The following is a 19,984-nucleotide window of genomic DNA, read 5'->3' as shown; positions in this document are numbered from 1 at the left end:
AATTATTCATTGTTAATTTATCATACATTTTATGGCTATTTTTTTTTTTTTTTTCTATTTTTCTAATAGAATTTTTCAATTTAGTTATTTGGTTTTTTTAATTAATTTTTAATTGGTTTTTATGTTGTTATTAAATGACAAATAAATTTGTCAAGTTGATAGAAACATATTGTAGATTAATTTATTAATTTTTTTTTAAGGTGAAAATTATCTAGGTAGATTGAATTTGTCGAATGACAATAGACGACAATGAGAACGTACGTAGTAAGTTGTTACGCACGGGTGCGGTTCATCATGAAATTCCAGACTTATGACTAAACTAAAAAAAAAAAAAATTGACTCAATTATATATATATTTAAATAATGAATGACTGTAGTATAAATAACAAGTGGATTTTACTTTTAAAATGCGATTAATCAATTTTTATAATTTTTAAAAAATTTCTAATTATAAAATTTAATTTATTGGGTAATGGAAATTATATAAATGAAATATAAAAAATTGAAAGAGTGTAATTATATGACAAATTTTATAAATTAGATAATGAGTATTTAATTGATTGAATTATTTTAATTTTAAAATGATATTTTTTCATTAAAAAAAAAGGTTTTTTAGGTACTTTTAATAAAAAAAAAAATTGTATTATTTAAATTTTTACATTGATTGTTGGATAATATTGACGGAAAAATGAAAAATTGTTTACAAAATAATTTATTATAAATAGTATTTAATTAACAATGTCTTGAATTTATATTTAACTTGTAATTTAAGGTAGTTTAATTAAAATTTAATTGTCTTAAGAAGTTAATCAAACTTTACGATTAGATTTGTTAAATTGTTGTACATATTATATCACAAAATTTCAAGACAGTTGTCATCTTGGCTTATAATAAATATTTGTTGTTAATGTTAATAACTTTTAGGATATAAGTCACAGAAGATGAAAATAATTTGCAATATGTTAGTCATTTTTTCGAGTTTGAAATATATTTTTGATTAGCTTCTAAGAAACACTTTAAAAATTGTAAATTATTAATGAAATTACTAAATTGTTTTCAAAATCAAATCAATTGACAAATTTTATTTTTTATTATATTATTTGCTGATTGATTCTTTTATTTTTGTAATTTTATGATAATTTTTAAGCAATAAAAGCTCTATCGATAGTTGAAAGTAAAAGTATAATATAATACTTGCTGAAATATTCAAAATAATTGTCAAATAAAATTTCGAAATAATGTCAATTTATTATGACAATAAATCAATGTATTAATACTCTTTATATGATTGGCAGTATATAGAATAATATTATACGCCAACACTAATGGAAGCTTGCAGTACATATAAAGTTCTCTTGAAAACTAAACTCACACTGTTTGACAATGAAAAATTACAATTCAATAAAATATGGACCAGTGAATATAAACTTTTCAAATATCTCATGTAACTAACCACATAATACAAAAATCAATTTGACATATTAAATAGTTCATGGAAAAATAAATCATCATTATAAATTAGCTAAAATATATATTAAAATGAAAATCATTTGATATTATTATTTAAATATTATACTTGAGTGCTCTTTTTTTAGCGTGAAAATTCATATAAATTATATATTGTTGTTTGTTTAATTAAATAAAAAAATATTTTAATATTATTCGAGGATGAAAAATAAATGAAAATGGGAAAATAAAAAGTAAAGAGAAAGAGAGAGAATTGTCCCGATCGATTTACAGGAATGTAGGTCAGGCATACGCCCGAACATCTCCAGGATTTTCTAGCTTGTTTCTTTCAATTTTAAATTCATTTCTACCCACATTTTATTTGATCATTATAACAGAAATAAATGAGAAATATATAAAAAATTATTTTATAAGTTTAACAACAAATTACTTAAGTAATGGTTATTAAAAAAATTTATACAACAATAATTTGATTTATATTTTTCATAAAAAAATACTCATGAACGATATTAAATTAAAGATACTTGAGGTTTAATTATTTATAAAAATTCTGGATAATTAAAACAATGAATGCATTATTTTTTTATTTGAATATACTGTTATTATTATTATTTTATAAATTATTTACGTGATGAGAATATTTGGAAAGTGGAATAAAATTATGATGAAGAATAAATTTAAAGCATTGCATATTTGGTTTTTTTTTTTGTGAAAAATATTATTTTGGTAGTTTATTAATTATTGTACAATAATAATTTATATTTTGGCATTTTTTTTAAATGGAAAAATAACTGACCTAGTATAATGACTTGGGAATATTCAAGATTCAAATTTATTATTGTTAATAATACTGTTAGAGTCTTAAAAGTCATATTGGATTTCGAATCAATCTTAAATAACCACACGTTTTTTAGTTCATGAATAAATGTCACATAAAATCTGTAAAAGTTATCATTTTTTATCGTAAGAAAAAGTTTAATGATTAAAGTTAATTGGTAAGTTCACTTCCACTAGTTCATGGTCCCCTAATAACTGGAAAAAATGTACAGACAGTTTTCGAAAAAGAATTGATTTCGTTTCATTAAAATAGAATGACATAAGAGGTATTTGATGTTTTGATAAGTTTACTTTCTTTATTTTATGTTTCTCTAATTTTTTCGGAAATTCGCTGAAAATTTTTTTGATAAAGAATTGATTTTGTAGCAGGAACATAGAATAACGTAGATTTTACAAAAGTGACCCCACGCTTCCAACGCGTGATTGTATGCATTCTTGTGTATCTTTATTGTAACTATTTTATTCATCATAATTAAAATTTTGATCAATCACTTTTTTTATTTTTCATAACTCATTAAATACCTCTTTGCCCATTCTATTACCCTGATACAAAATATTATTTTAATTAATTTTAATAATTTTCATAACTCATTATTCTGATACCAATAGATCTTTTTATTATAATATCTTTACCTGTTCTATAATCCTGATACAATTTATTTTCTTTTTATTTTTACGAATAGATGGCTTTTCTTGTTCTATTTTAGAATATTGACTCTTTATTTTACCTGTTCTATAATCCTGATACAACACTTTAATTTTTTCTATAAATTTTAAATGTGTTTATGGGATAGTTCCTGGAAAAAACAATAGATGGCGCTGAACTTTTTAACTCCTCGAAAACCTCTTTGTCTGTTCTATTATCCTGATACAACACTTTAATTTTTTCTATAAATTTAAAAGGTTTTTCTACTATAGTTCTGAAAAAAACCATAGATGGCGCTCCGTAGTTCAACTTATCGAATACCTCTTTGCTTGTTTTACATTCCTGATACAAATAGAATTTTTTTTTATCAAAATGTATCAGGCAAATATAATACCAAGTAGATAAAGTTTCAAAAACATCGAATACCTCTTCGGTCTATCTACGTTCCTGATACAAATCGAAATTTTTTTTTTTAAGTATCAGGCAACTATAAAATCGAGGAGGTAAATTCTTAAAAATACCGAATACCTCTTTAGTCATTCTATGCTCCTGATACAAATTGAAATTTTTTTTTTCAAACTATCAGGCAACTATAAAATCTAGGAGGTAAATTTCTAAAAACACCGAATACCTCTTGAGTCATTCTATGTTCCTGATACAAATCGAAATTTTTTTTTTTTTTAAGTATCAGGCGACTATAAAATCGAGGAGGTAAATTCTTAAAAATACCGAATACCTCTTTAGTCATTCTATGTTCCTGATACAAATTGAATTTTTTTTTTTAAGTATCAGGCAACTATAATATCGAGGAGGTAAATTCTTAAAAATACCGAATAAAAATACCTCTTCAGCCATTCTATGTTCCTGATACAAATTGAAATTTTTTTTTTTCAAAGTATCAAGCAAATATAAAATCCAGGAGGTAAATTCTTAAAAATACAGAATACCTCTTCAGTCATTCTATGTTCCTGATACAAATTGAAATTTTTTTTTAAAGTATCAGGCGAATATAAAATTGAGGAGGTAAATTCCTAAAAACACCGAATATCTCTTTAGTCATTTTATGTTCCTGATACAAATTAAATTTTTTTTTTTTTTAAAGTATCAGGCAAATATGGAATCCAGGAAGTAAATTCTTAAAAATACAGAATACCTCTTCAGTCATTCTATGTTCCTGATACGAATTGGTAAAATTTTTCTCTAAAAATATCAGGCTAACAGAAATCCGAACAAGTAATTTTCAAAGATTTTACTTATTATTTACCAGAAATATATAATGCTAAATTAATTTGGCATCAGGAAAATAGAATTATTGAAGGAAAATTAATATGCTATAATTGAAAAACGAACTCATTATACATAAGAAACATTAATTTATTATTTATTTGACATGGATATTTGTATTGATACTGTTAGCCATGAACTTATTCAAATAGTTTACAATAATTAATTAAAATAAGAAAGAAAAAAAAACAAACCTAAGTAGTATGATACAAAAATGGTACAATGGATAATTTATATAAAAATAAAGTTCTGTTAACAGAATAATATTTATCTTTGAAATTATGATTATTTTTTATAATTATTATTATTATTATTTTTCATCTTTGCTGCTCGTCTCATTTGAGCTTCTAATCGTTTCTTCTCAATTTGTTCTGTCGTGCACTGCATGCCAGACGACGACTTGTTATCACCATCTTTTTTTACTTTTAATCTGTCAGAATCGCATGTCTTTCCATTATTAAATCCCCTGTTTAAACTATTTGAACCAGTATTGGAAATAGCCAAATTATCATTACTTACGGATCTCAGCTTTGATGTTTTACTACTTTCTCCTAAATTTTTTGTATTATTACTTGTTTTAATTGTTGATGAAGATGAAACAGGTGTTACTTTTGAATTATTTTTATCAACATTTGAATCTGATGTACTTTTTGATCTAAAAAATTTCGGTTGAAAGCTTCCATGTCCTCCAGATGTCGTAGGTTTTTTATTTGGTTCCCAAGTTGATACTGATGCTTTCTGAGCTTGATTAGAAGGTAATTTATTTAATGTTGATTGATTATTTTTAGAATTATAATTTAATTGAGTGTCTAATACATCACTTGACAATTCAACATCATTAAATAAATCATCATCATCATCAAGTATTTCAAATGTTTCAACAACAGGCAATGCTGTTGATGGTTTTGGTAAATTTATTGAGCTGACTTTTGGTATTGTATTATTTGTACTAGAAGAAAAATTGTTTGAACTTTTAATATTAGTAGGTTTTGGATATGTTGATGATGAAGGTTTAGACTTTGGTATTTGTGGATAGTTTGATGATGATTTAGCTGGTATTACAACAGTAGTTTTTGTTGTACCATATGTTTTTTGAACTGGAAATGATTTTTCTTTTGTTACCAGATTAATATTGGTTGTTGGTTTTAGTACGGTTGATACAACACTTGACTGTGTTACATGATTCTTACGATTTTGTGAATTTGACGATAACAATGGCACGACATTGGCATCTTTAATTTTTTCATTCTTCTTTGAATCAGATGTAAAAGTACTTGCTGTATTTTTATTGGTACTTGATGAATTTGTAAATACATCATGTTTATTTGATGTTTTTTCTTCAAATTTCAATTTATTTTCAACTTCTTGACTGCATTGTACCATAAATTCATCATCAATTGAATCATTTAATAGTTGATCAAAACTTTTATTTAAACAGCTTTTATTTTCATCATCTTTTTTATTATTATTTAATTTATTTTTATCATCAACACCAATATTCTCGTTAGTCTTATTTTCATGTAAATCAATTTCATTATTAAATTCACTTATATCTATATTATCAATAATTTCATCTTTAGCTGGATCAACATTTTCAGTTGATTCACTTTTAGATTGACCAGAATTGTGAGAATCTAATTGATTTGACAAAGCTTGAAGTTCAGCTTTGAATAATTTAACTCCATTTGAAGGATCTTTTTTAATTAGTACTCTTTTAATTGGTTTATATAATAATGGTGAATTTGAATTACGTTTATTACGAGATAATTTTGTACTTTTTGGTGTTCCAAATGTTTGTCCTTGTTTTGAAGTATTTGTTCTATCAATACCTGGACTGTGCCAATCCCAAGCAACATCATTACTTTGTGTTAATCTTGGTGGACTATTTCGATATTTTGGTGAATCATTTGATGCTTCTTCTATTTTATTGTCATCATCAACTGGTACTACATCATCATTATCTTCATCATCATTTGATTTTTCTAAATAAACATTTGAAAAAATTAATTAATACAATATACACTTGTTTTAATAATTTAAAAACTAACCTGAATTATCTCTTAATTTTCCTTTGTTTAACATGACAATTTTTTATTCACCTTCAATATATATTTTAATCAATTAATTAAATGTATCTAAAATAATTGTTCTATATTTATTTCACAATTTGTCACAAAATTAATAGAGTTTTTTAAAATAAACATTTGTGAATAATTCAATAAATGAAAAATAATAATAAACAAAGTTTGATCATTCACAGTAAACAGTACAAATAATAATACTTTAAAAACTTTAATTTTATTCTTTTGTGTGTTGATACGTGTTTATTTATGCCATTGTTATTTTTTTTTTTTGTTACTTTGCAATATTTTGTTTCTAAAGTCTAAACAATGAGCGCCAATCTTGATTTTTCACACAAGTATAGGTCTGTTTACACCACAAAAACAGCGGTTCCCCTCTCTCTCTTTTGATTGAACAATTAATATCATCAACGCATGACACTGCGCAATGACAATTGACAAGTGTAAACCTTCTATATTTTTTTTCAAAATATGTTTATCAATAATGTTTTATAAAAAAAGTAATTATTTTCGTAATTAAACATACGTTAAATTAAATTAAATTAAACCTAGTAACAATTTCAAAATCGAAAAACACACAAAGAAAAAAAATGACAAACAATTGCGCAAACTTAAGGGTCCACCTTTTAATAATTATTGTTTTTTATTAGTAAAAAACTCGGTTAATAATCAGTAAAAAAACCCACAATTTCAGTCAATACGTATGGTGTATAACAGACTTGTACACAAGTCACAATATCTATCTGTCATTAAAAACCATTAAATAAGAGAGCTATGCATATCATTTATAATTTTTAATCTGCGTATGTTAATTAATAAAAAAAAAAGCGCACACCTTTACAAAATGGCTAATGGAATATCAGACCTTGTGTATTTTAATCTGACTAAAGTATCATATGCATATCTTTTTACAAAAATTTTATTGTTGTAGTTGAACCAGTGAAACTGGCTGCTCTTTTGTTTTTTTTTTAACAAATTTTTATCTCAACACGAAAAAAGAACAAGTTTTAATTTTAAAATAATAAAACCTTTGTATTAATTAACGTATAGACAGAGTGAATCATGAGCTTGCATTGGTGTAGATTATTTTTTACTTGATAGAAAAATAATAATAATAATAATACAAAATTGCAAATCGAAAATAAAAAAATATATGCAATTTCTATATGCAAGAAAATAAACATGGAAACCCGTGGCCGTAGCAACCGGTTACGCGGTGTTATTGGAATTTGTGTTGCACTTGCACTAGCTGGAATAATATATCTTGGTTATTTTTGTCCAGATCATGTGTGTGCATTAACAAATCGTGATATTAAAGATGGATCAAGACTATTTGATGATATAAAACCTAGTTTAAGTCCTGAAACAACATTTGTTTCTAATGGTTTGAGTAAAATGAAATTACTCAGAACAAATCCATCTTCAAATTCACCAAGTATACGAGATCATTATGATGATGTATTAAATGATACATTTTTATTTGACATTAATGGTAATGATGTAATGGTATTTCTACATATTCAAAAAACAGGTAATTTATTTAATAATATTAAATAAGTCTGCAAATGTAATTTTCATCAATTTTTTGTTTCTTGTTTGATTATAAAAGGAGGAACACTATTTGGTAAACATCTAGTTCGTGATCTGGTATTACAACGTCCTTGTTCATGTCAAAGACGAAAAAAACGTTGTTATTGTTATCGTCCAAATCGTGATGAAAATTGGTTATTTTCACGTTATTCAACTGGCTGGAAGTGTGGGCTACATGCTGATTGGACAGAGTTAACAAGTTGTGTTGATAATGAATTAAATAAAATTGAAAGAACGATTAAAAGAAAATATTTTTACATAACAATAATACGTGATCCAGTTGCTCGTTATTTATCAGAATTTCGTCATGTACAACGTGGTGCTACTTGGCGAAGTTCTAGACATTGGTGTGGTGGATCATTAGCAAATATACCACAATGCTACAATGGTCCAAATTGGCATGGTGTAACACTGGAACAGGTAATATATATAACTTGTTTTTTTTATTATTATTTAATGACCAATAATTTAATGCAAATTAATTTTATTAGTTTCTGGAATGTCCTACAAATTTGGCAAGTAATAGACAAACAAGAATGCTTGCTGATTTATCACTCATTGGATGTTACAATTCTACATTAACAAAGACTGAAAAAGATAGCTTAATGCTTCAAAGTGCTAAAAAAAATTTACAAGCTATGCCATTTTTTATGCTTACTGAGCATCAAAAAGTAAGTTTAATTATCTATAAATATTATTTTTTCATATCATGATTTTATTTATAATAATATATTTAATTCAAAAACAAAAAAGGTTGGTCAATATTCATTTGAAGAAACATTTGGAATGAGATTTGCTATTGCATTTGGACAACATAATGCAACATTAAGTGCAATAACAATGTCAACATTGACTGAAAAACAATTAAATGAAGTTAAAAAATTAAATAATCTTGACTTAAAATTATATGAATTTGCCAAGGAACTTGCTATGCAAAGATTTCGTCGTCTTCGTGATCGTGATCCATATTTTATTCAACGTTTTCAGCATCTTGGTGAATTACTTACATCACGTAGTGCAACTGAATTTAATTGGGATTCAGCTATTGAAGATACAACTGATAATGAATAGATCTAAAAATCAATAATATAATCAATATTCATTTTTTTTTTTTTAAACATACATATTACAAGAAACCATCACAATGAATGATTGACTTGACAAATAATTATATTATTTGTATTTTAGTTATTTTTACAATACCAAAGACAATTTTAATGCAATATATAAGATTAGATAAATATATACATTATTATATAATACATTTTGAGAAAATATTACAAATGATCATGTTGATTTTTATTATATTATTAATATTCTGCGTGATTAACCAATTAATTTACTAAACATGATTAATGCATGATTATTTTTTACTCAATGATTTTTAATTTATAATTTATTTTTTACTAAAACGAACAAAAACACAAAAAAAAAAAAAAAAAACATGTTTTATTAGCATATCAATTTATTTTAATAATAGTAATTATTATTGTCAACGATTATGAAAGTAGAAGAAGCCATATCTTTATGAAAAAACAAAAAAAAATTAATAATTATAAGATAATTTATAAAAACTTTTGTTTTTTCTTTTTTAAATTTAAATATATAGTTTTTTTTCTTTGCGAAATTTATTTAATTATTTATTTGTATCCTTTTAATAACCTGATCCTGGTAATTTTTTTTTTTTTTTAATCTGTGATCATCATGATGCAAAGAACTGAGTGAATTTTTTTTTTTTCACTCCAGAAATTTTAATATACTGTGTGACTTTCTCACTTGAATCTTGAGTGATAATCTTTCTCACATAATTTTTATGGAAACTGAGTTCATTGTTGCATGCTAGAAAGAAAAAAAATTGCGTGTAATTTTTTTTTTTAAATACATGTAATGTAATCTTGAAGTAACAACATTTTCAATTTATATTTGTCACTCTAGAGCCATCAACTTGATGATTTACCAGATTTTTACATTTAAAAAATTATAAATAGAAATGAATTTTTAAAAATAAAATACAAACTTTTGTGTGTGCATTACATATAAAGGAAAAAAAAAAAAAACAAGCAATTCTTTATAAATAAAAATACACTTTTCAAGTCATCTCATGAATTTTAAATAAAAAATTATTAATCAACATATATAAATACATTTTATTTTTTTATAAAAAGAAAAAAAAAAAAACCTGAAAAGATTAATAATAATTAACTTATTATTATTTACAATAAAAAATTAACAAATATTATAAATGTTTATTTATTTAAATTTATAATTATTATATATATTTTATACACAATTATTCTGGCAATTTAATTTTTTTTTATTATAATATATTAGTTAATTTTAATTTTAACTTTTTAATTTTTAATACTCTTCTCCTCTTTCAAACATATTTTGATTTTTTTCTTTATCAATTAATATAATCACTGGTTATTAGCGTGGTTATAATTTTTTGCTGTTAAAAATTCCGTTTTTTCTATTGAATAAAATAAATGATATACTCGGAATTAAAAGCAATTTTTGAGATGGCAATTTAAATTATGTGGCTGACATAAATAATAGATTATATGTATATATATAACAATGGCATTAATAACATTGATAAAATGATAAATAAAATTATGATGCTAATCAAGTGTGTCTTATTAACATTTTGGCTTCCTTAAAATAATTTATCTATTTATCGTCACACTGGACTGTAGAAGAGCTGATTAAATAGTCTTAATTTCTCATGCGATATTAATGAAAATTTGGTTTGCCTCTTCAAATTTTGGCTAATTTTATGATCTGTGAATGACTTCAAAGTGAATCAAAGTTTGAATCTCGATCACTTATCTGTAAAATAAAAAAACAAAATTTACAATTAAATACTTGCAACTCAATAAATTATATATCATTGAAAGAAAAATATAAATATCTTTATTTTCACCTCATTTGTATTATGAGAAATTTTATGTTGAAGCCTCAATGTACTTCCTAAATTACGTTCAGCAGTTATTGGTCCATCACTTGCACTATCACGAGCATCACGTGTATCTTGTGAACTTGGTGAAAATTGATGAATATATATATCATCATCACGACACATATGGCTTGTTCTTGAATTTTTATCACCACCACGATCAAGAGTAAAATAACCACTCATTGTTTGTGATGTTGATGGATCCCAATGTTTTGATGATATTGATGTTTTTTCTTTGGAACCTATTGAACTTCTATTTGTTTTATTTGTTGATGATTCAATTATTCTCATATCTACCATTGGTTCATTGTCAATAAATTTTGCCACTGTTGCTGTTACCTAAAATAATAAAAAAATAATTATAATTATATAATAATTAATCAACTGTAACAATAATTAATTATCTTTTCTTTTTTTTTTTTTTTACCTGAAAACCAGCACTAACAAGTGCTCCATTGTTTAATGTATTTCTGCTTCTACTTATGTCAGAATTTTCACAATCTTTATTATATTCTTTTGTCATACTAGCTTGATTAAATTTATATTGTTCAGGTATTTCACTTTTAACATATTTAAATAATTTTCTTTTATCAGATGAAAATATATTTGTTAATTGACGTACAGAAAGATTTGAAAATTGTTTTCCTGTTGTATATTTAGCTCTTGGTATTTTTACATTTAAACCTTTTGAATCAGTATTATCTTCTCCAATTTTTGATGTTGATGAACAAGGTTGTTTAGCAGTTTTAAAACCATTTTGATTTTTTTTTAAATGTTTATTAGTATTTATTGAAATTCTTTTATCAGATAAATGTGGTAATGGAAGTGTATGTGGAACATGATGTGGTAAAGTAACATTTGTAATACTTTCATTACTTGATGCATCATCATCAGCTGTTGCAATCATTGCACGTTGATCAGCATATTTTTTTTTTCCATATGCTGATTGAAATGATGTTATTACCAAACAAATTATTAATAATATAAGTAATATAGCACCAGTTGTAACAAGAGCAATTAACAAAGCTTTTAAATTATATTGACAATATTGTCCAGTATGCCATGGAAAACATTCACATATTTTTTTACCATATGAATTACTTAAACAATGACCATAATTATTACAACTTGAACAACCAACAAGTGTTTGTGTACAAAAACGACCTGGATATAATGAATTTTCAGTAATATCTTTCCAACCTTCTTTACATAAACATTCATAATAACCATGACGATTTAAACAATATGCTTGTGGTGAACAATCATGATATGGTCCACCTTCTTGCATTAAACATTCATTAAAATCTTTTACACGAGTTTTTTCAAAATTTCGTGAAGCATGAATAACAGTACCACCTAAACTAAAATTATGTGTAATTAAATATTTTTTTAATACTTCTTCTAATCTTGTTTCATTTGTATTTTCTGTAAATTGTACACGTAAACCAACTTCTGTAAGATTTGGATGATAACCAAGTACATGAATACCTTGATAAATATCTCTTAAATCACTTTGCATAAGAGTTCTATCAATAGCATCTTTTATTAAATATTTTAAATCTTTTGATACCCATGTAATACTTGTATTTAAATCAGTATTATGTAACAATGATTGATAACTATTTTGTTCTAATGCAATTTGTAAAACATATGTATAAGTTGGTTTACAAGGACGATCTGGAAACATTCTTGTAAAACCAGGACGACAAACACATCTTGTTTCAACAATACCACTACTAGTACCAACTTCTTTACATATTTCTAATTTTAATTGTTGACATTCTGGATAACATTTTGTTATTGTTGTACCATGAGAAGCTAGAACAGCACTTAATTTATCTTCTGACATTGCTCGATGATATTCATTAACTTGTTCTTGTTCATCACGTGATATTATTTTTTCTTCATTTTCATATTCAGCTTCAATTGTTTCTGCATTATTAGATGGTAAATTTTGATCAGACATAACAATAAAAATTGAATCAATTGGATCACTTGATGATACTTTTGATGATTCAAGTTCAATTGTACTTGTTGTTGCTGTTGTTGTTGATGTTGGTGTTGGTAAAACAAGTGTTGTTACAGATGTTATTGTAGAATGTATATTTGTTGGACGAATTAAAGTTTCTGTAACTGTTTCAATAACTGTTGATGTTATTGTACGTGTCATAATGATTGTTGTTGTTGTTGGAGGTGAACCAATTATTGAAGTTTCTGTTCTAGTTATTGTTATAGTTTTATAATGTGTAACACCTGTTGGTTTTATTTCAACATTTGTAAATGTTGGTATTGTCATTTTTGTTGTATCAAGTTGTAAATCGCTACTTGTACTTTTTATTATTGATGTATAATTTTTTCTTTCATTCAATTCAATTGGATTATCAAATTCAAAATCAAAGTTATCATTACTAATTTTTTTTGTAATCATTGCTTTGTTGTTATGATGATGATGTTCACTAGATTCAGTGATATCCCAAATCATTTCATTATCATCAAGTAAAGCTGTTGGATTTATTTGATTAGTTGATGAAATTGTATTGGGATAACTTGCTTCAAGAATTACAATAGGAGACATTACTTTTGATGAGAAAGGTAACTCTTTATTGTATGATTGAACTGGATGTATATTCAATTGCATTGTCGAAGACTTACTGACAATTTCAATTGATTTTGATTTAGTTGGCATAAATACTTGACTTGATAATGACGACAAAGAAACATCATGTTTTTTTTCAAATACTTTAATTGTATGTATTCTAATGGGTTTAGTTTTTTGTGTATGTAATGAACTTGTTATTTTTAAAGTATCTGTTGCAACTGAAAAATTAACTGTACCATGAATAATTGGTATTGTTGATTCAACATCTTGCATTAAAGATGTACGACTTTTAGTAATATCTGTTGCAATTTGAATTGAGCCTGATACTGCAATTGCTGGACGTAATGTTAATAATTCCATTGGTGATGAATAAATAACAGTACGAGGTGATGGTAACAATGAAGGTGATGATGATGGTAGTGGTGGTGGTACCATATTTTGTGGTGGTAAATGATTTATTGCAAATGATTTAGTTGTTTGTATTGCTGGTGGTACCATGTCTAATTGTGGTAATGGAGAAAGTGGCTTTTTTCTATTTATTTTATTTGATAAACGATTAAATTTACCAGAAGGTTTTGAACTTGATCTTGAATTTGGTGAAGTTGATACAGTAGGAGGAAACATACCAACAATATTTTTATCTTCTAGCTTTGAACGAATTTTTGTTCTCATTGTATTTTTTAATATTGGTGAAGGTGGCATCATAGTTCTTGATGGAACTGCTGGATATACATCAAAATTACCAGTAAATAATAATTTTTTATCATCTTTTTTTGGTAAATTTACGTTATACAATAATTCTGGTGTTTTATTATCATCATAAATAATAATTGAAGGTTTTATATTATTAAAAGTTTTTATATTATCTATATGATAATCTTTATTATCTGGTTTTTTAGATTTTAATTTAGATGATTGTATTATTGTTGATGTTATTAATGGTGTTGAATTAATAACTGATACAATTTGTGAATGATGATCTACATTTTTATTAAATGTAAAAGATTTTTCAATATCAATATTTCCATATTCAAGTTTAGAATAATCACCAATAACACTTGTATAATATTTATCAACTTTTGAAGTTTCAAGAGTTGACATAATACTTTCTTGTTGAATATTTTCATATTCATTTGAATAAATATGTGAATGTTCTTCATAATTACTAACTAAATCACTTGGAAAATGTACATATTTGCTTGAATCAAATATCGGTGAGTATTCTTGACTCGATGTTTCCATATAATCTCGTTCTGATGAAGTTATTTGAGATTTTATTTCTTCGCTATTATATGAAGAAGTTTGTATTGAATGTGTTGGTCTTATATCATCAATATTATCAGTTACATCAACCACTATTTTAAAATCTTGTGAATTTTTATTAAGCGGTTCAACATCAACATTCTCATCACTCAATTTTTCTTCAGTAATAATTTTTTCTTCAATAGTTTTTGAATGTTGAAATTCATAGTTATCATGCTCTGTTTGTGTTGATTGATATTTTAAATTTGTATCTTCAACAGTTGTTGGACTAACAGGATTTGTCATCATTACATTAATAATATCGTCATGATGAATTTCTATATCTTGATTTTCCATTTGTGAAAATTCATTATCACCAAGTAAAATATCCATACTTTCTGTTGATTCAATTGGTGAATTTTCAAAATCATCTTTCTTATCAATTTGATTGTATTTTTTAACATTTTCATTTGACTCTTCAGCTTGTGAGTCATGAAAAATAAGAGATGATTCAACGTCAATATTTGATGTTGTTATTTTTACATCTGGTTGATATATTTTCTTTACAGGGCTTTGAATTTCAGGTATACTAATGTCATGTGATACATGCTGAACTTCCAAAGGTACATGATAATTTTGTGGTTGATTTTGATAAACATTAGGCTGAATATTATTTATAAATACTGGCTGTTTATAGCTCAATTCAAGAGATGACGTATTCTGTGGATATTGAACTCCGAAATTGTTATTAATTAAAGATTGAGTTTGTAAATTTTTGTGTTGATTATTGAATGAATAATGAGATAATGAATTTGGAGTATAAGAAACTCTTGTTGGTGAAAATTTTTGCATAAAATATCCATGATCTCCAGTACCTGGATTAACAAAACCATCGTAATTTTTACGAAATGGTAATTGTGCTTTATTTTCTAAAGGTCTAACTAAAAATGGTGGTTTATTTTTTGTTTTTTTATTTTTTTGTTTAAGAAAATCATTTGTCAAGGTTGTTGTTTTATTCAACTGTTGATTTAAGTATCCATTATTATTATTATTATGAAATTGAAACGTAGGTGGTGATACAGAACTCATTTGTTTTCGAGAAATCATATGTTTTTCATTTTGTTTTTGATTATGATAATCTTGACGTAAAGAAGAAATTATTGGTCGATTTTGATTAATTTCTGGTCTTGATACATAAATACCTGTATTATCCATTGGTCGATGAACCAAAATTTCAGTATGAACTTGTCCGTGGCTTGATCCATTATATACTTCAGGTTTTTGAAGCATCAAAATATTTGATGGTCTATTTTTTTGATGAATATTTGTTTGTAAATTAACACCATCATGTAGATGAGAAACAGTTGAATAAAATGTTGAATTACCATTGAAAAATGGATGAGTTGGTTGAGATTTTTGAGATTGCAAGTATGGTAATGGCTCATCAAAGTATTGACCACTAATATGTGGTTCATTTGTACCACCAAAAATAAGAGCATTAACATCACCTTGAGGAATCACAACATTTGCCGTTTGGCTTGGTTGAATATTAACAAGTAAAGGCTGACCAGTTGATCTATCAATAACATGAGGTACCTGATGTATAATTGGTTTTGTAACTTTAACTGATGCAGATTGATTTGCCAATTGTACAAAACTTGATACACTTGAGACATGACTATTATCTGTCCATAAAAGTTGCTTATTATCTTGATAATTTTGTCTACGTTTTGAGTCATGATACTCATGATCATATGAATGATCATGATGATGATGCTGATGATGATAAATTTGTGAAGGAGTTGGTACTACAGATGCAGCTATTATTGGCTTATTTTTCATCCATGAATGACGATGTTTATTTGTAAATCTTTGAGTTTCAATTGGATCAAGATTTGGATTTGCATATTTTTCAATATTTGGTCTTACTGGTGGTGTTAATAATAAATCATCATTATTTTTTACTATACCAATTTTAGAATTTCCATTTATTTCTAAATTTGTTGGAATATTTAATGAAGCAAGTGCAAATGAATTTAATTCATAATTTTGATTTTCATGATTTTTTGGAGGTCTTGGTGCAAGTCCACCTGGTTTACCAATAATAACATCACTATTTGCTGTTATTATTTCACCTGGAGATATTGGTATACCATTGACAATATTATTTGCAACTTTATGACGTGTTTTAACTGTAAAATTTGAATTTCCAATTTGTTGTAAAATATTTTGACTTTCAGCTGTATCAAGTCTATCAATATCACCATCAGAAAATTCAGCAACAGGTATATAAATTGGAGATCTTGGTATTGTAGATTGTTTTAAATCAGATGATACTGTTGTTGAATTTGTTGTAGAATTAATAGATGAATTTTTATGATTAACAGAAGTTGTGCTTTGTAATAAACCTGCCATTGCAGTTATAACTGGTCCTAATGCTGATAAACTATTTATTCCTAAAGAGCCAAAATTTAATAAACCACCAACTGGTTTATGTGTATTATTATTTGATGGATTTTTTTCTACAGAATCATAATTTTTAATTGGATCTGGTTTTTTGTCAAATTTTATTTTAACACTATCATTTTTATTATGTTCTTCATTTGTGGGATTAAATAAATCTGTTGAAGTTACTGTTGCAGTTTGGCTAGTAGAACCAATTCTATCCATTTGATCTTCTTCATCAAAAAATATAATTGTTGAACCACTTACAACATTTTTTATTGATCCACCATATTGTGAATTTGTTTGTCCATTTAAAAATTCACTACTGTGTAAAGTTTCTGTCACTAATTGGGTACCAGTTGTTTTAATTGTATGAATTCTCGTACTAATTTCACTGTCAGTATTTATCTACAACAAATAAATTCAATATAAAATAAATCATATAAAAAAAAAGCTATGATAAATATTTAATATTTATTTTTTTAAAATGACTTGAGGCAAATACCTTACTATCGATGTTAGTGACATAGTGAGACTTTGAGATAGCTGAACTAGATGTTTCTTCTTTGTAGTCTAGAGCAGTAACTGTAGTTCCCACACTAGTTGGTTCAGGCGTAGATGTAGCTGAATCCGTAATTATAAGCTAAAAAAAATTATAAATATTTCAAGAATATAATGAAAAATACATTTAATACTTTTTAAATTTTTTTTTTTGATGATACTTACTTGGGTTAAAATTTCGAAACTTGTCTCAACTTTAGTAATACCATTGTCAACTTTTGTTTTATGAAAATTTCTTGTACTGATATAAGTATTTGTCAATGGAGGTGATAACTCTGAAGGCTCTAAATTTACATCTAAATAATATTGTGGTACTGTTACTGTATTTGTTATAATTTTTTCACTACTTCCAAATGCATCTTCAATATCTGGATACTCAGCATTTAGTGTAAGATAAGTATATGTCGTTTTAAATAACTCAGTATGTAAAGTAGGAGAAACATCAAGTGTTACAGCTGATGATTCTGATCCTAGCTTTTTATGACGTTCTTCAGTTGCTGTATTTGCTACAATCTTTAAAATAAATTGTTCATTGTTAATAAATTATATCGATAAAAATTAAATAAATATATCATTAAAAATTCGTTCAATTAATTATACATACTTGTTGATTTGTAAAAACAATTGTTGAGCCATTTTTTGTCATAGTATTTAAATAAGTAAATGTTGTTGTACATGTTTTAGTTATAAATTCATTTAGGTCTTCTTGTGGCATTAGCATAACAACGCTTTCAGAAAGAATAATAGTATGTTGAGGATTTGAATTTTCCCATCTTAATGCTGGAGTTGGACTGGCAACTATAACTTCAACACCATTTGACATTATTCTTGTTGCCAAATTAATTTTTCTACCTTCATCTACATCATCCTGATGATTTTTAATTTGACTTAATTGGTATCCTATATTTTTCAACGTTCAGTTGTCCAATTATCAAGAATCAATTTTGCAATAAATAATTATAATTCAATAAATATATATATTTTTTTTTACTGATTATAAAAATATACACGTGTAAATAGTTAAATTTTTTTAATAAAACAAAGAAAAATATTTTTTATATACAACACAAAAAAAATATGTCCTCATAGATTTTAAATGAAAAGATATATATTTACAAGTTGATATTAACATAAGACATAGAAAATGAGCAGTTAAATAAATTGAAATATTAAAAATTAGAAAACTAATTTCTGTACAAATGTTTTTTAAATTTAAATAAAATCATTATTGCTAAATGCAATAAATTTGTTGGCCACTGCACTCAAAATTTTACCTAAGATAGAAAAGTCAATGAGACAATTTTACTTACCATCGTGATTTTTAATTGAATAATCATCAGCTGAAATTCAATTACGATCCAGAAAGCCCCTCTCATTGACTGCAATAGGATTAACTGTCACAAGTTATCGTCAAAGTGTTGTGTTAATGTCGTAGAAGGTGTGTCACTTTGGTCTCTTGATTGGTCATATGCTCTGAGATTTTTTCGTTTGAGTAAATCGAAATTTCAGTCAATTGTCAATATTCAAATTTCGAAATTGTGATATATCGAAATATATAGCTCATAAAATAACAATATTAATAAATATATTAAAAGTAATTTTTTTTTAAGAACACGTAGAGTAATTTCTCCATCAATGAATTCATTTTCAATTGTATTTATAAAATTATCCTCTTGATGTGGATGTTATCATCAATTATTTATTTAAATCCACGTAATCTCTTGATTTTAGATATATTAGATAGACTTGATTTGTCATGATGTTACATGTATTATCAATTTTTTTTTAAACTGTATTTCTTTTGGAAATTTACAGTAAATGAGATTGTTAACAGTTGTCTTCATTGTAATTTGAGTATAACAACACTGATTGCTGTCACGACTTGAAGAAATATTTCTTTCTCATTGCCAAACAAATCTTTACATTTTGAGTGTGTTTTCGTTCAAATTTTTATAGTTCAAATCAGCCATTTGAATTTTTTCTTTTCAGGTAGATAAAGCTTATTATTTAAGCAAATATTTCTATTTTTTCAAGTCAAGTAATTCACAAAACTTCAGCTTATTCAATGGAAATTTTTCGTTGGCCAATCTCAGAGTTGCATTATTTTCATATAAAAGTATGTGCAGTAAAAGTATTAAAAAAAAAAGTTCAGTTTTCATTATGAATTTCATAGTGTGTTAGTAAAAAAGTAAGAAAAGAAAAAGTCATATTTATACATATACTAGTAATTTAAAATTTATAGTAGAAAAAAAATACAACAAATAATTTATTCAAAA

The 19,984-nt window shown here is 25.4% G+C and overlaps 3 protein-coding genes across 6 annotated transcripts; 1 reads left to right on the top strand and 2 right to left on the bottom strand.

Moving 5' to 3' along the window:
• Positions 1-4,306: 4,306 nt before the first annotated feature.
• LOC122854761 (probable serine/threonine-protein kinase DDB_G0276461) lies at positions 4,307-6,622 on the bottom strand. Of its 2 annotated transcripts, XM_044155706.1 has the most exons (3): positions 6,283-6,580; positions 4,754-6,216; positions 4,533-4,664 (listed from the first exon to the last, which is right to left on the bottom strand). In XM_044155706.1, the coding sequence occupies exons 1-3, from the start codon at positions 6,314-6,316 to the stop codon at positions 4,641-4,643; spliced, it is 1,521 nt and encodes a 506-aa protein (XP_044011641.1). In that variant the 5' UTR covers positions 6,317-6,580; the 3' UTR covers positions 4,533-4,640. The 2 variants fall into 2 exon arrangements, with proteins under 2 accessions (XP_044011640.1, XP_044011641.1); XM_044155705.1 differs by having other exon boundaries at positions 4,307-6,216; positions 6,283-6,622.
• A 361-nt stretch (positions 6,623-6,983) lies between these two features.
• On the top strand, positions 6,984-9,123 carry LOC122854760 (heparan-sulfate 6-O-sulfotransferase 1-B). Its single transcript, XM_044155704.1, has 4 exons — positions 6,984-7,846; positions 7,925-8,325; positions 8,397-8,576; positions 8,659-9,123. The coding sequence occupies exons 1-4, from the start codon at positions 7,498-7,500 to the stop codon at positions 8,974-8,976; spliced, it is 1,248 nt and encodes a 415-aa protein (XP_044011639.1). The 5' UTR covers positions 6,984-7,497; the 3' UTR covers positions 8,977-9,123.
• Positions 9,124-10,302: 1,179 nt separating this feature from the next.
• LOC122854757 lies at positions 10,303-19,956 on the bottom strand. 3 transcript variants are annotated; one of them, XM_044155700.1, is made up of 7 exons: positions 19,019-19,956; positions 18,313-18,608; positions 17,874-18,221; positions 17,653-17,790; positions 11,289-17,555; positions 10,829-11,200; positions 10,303-10,734 (listed from the first exon to the last, which is right to left on the bottom strand). In XM_044155700.1, exons 2-7 carry the CDS (start codon positions 18,529-18,531, stop codon positions 10,699-10,701), a joined length of 7,380 nt encoding a protein of 2,459 aa, XP_044011635.1. In that variant the 5' UTR covers positions 18,532-18,608; positions 19,019-19,956; the 3' UTR covers positions 10,303-10,698. The 3 variants fall into 3 exon arrangements, with proteins under 3 accessions (XP_044011635.1, XP_044011637.1, XP_044011636.1); XM_044155702.1 differs by having other exon boundaries at positions 18,313-18,512; positions 19,019-19,955; XM_044155701.1 differs by lacking the exon at positions 19,019-19,956 and having other exon boundaries at positions 18,313-18,689.
• Positions 19,957-19,984: the final 28 nt, after the last annotated feature.

This window comes from Aphidius gifuensis, linkage group LG4 (assembly GCF_014905175.1).
Source record: "Aphidius gifuensis isolate YNYX2018 linkage group LG4, ASM1490517v1, whole genome shotgun sequence".
NCBI classification, from domain to species: Eukaryota; Metazoa; Arthropoda; class Insecta; order Hymenoptera; family Braconidae; genus Aphidius; species Aphidius gifuensis.
The sequence above is the reverse complement of the archived record's forward strand: the minus strand, read 5'-3'. Positions and strand labels throughout refer to the sequence as shown.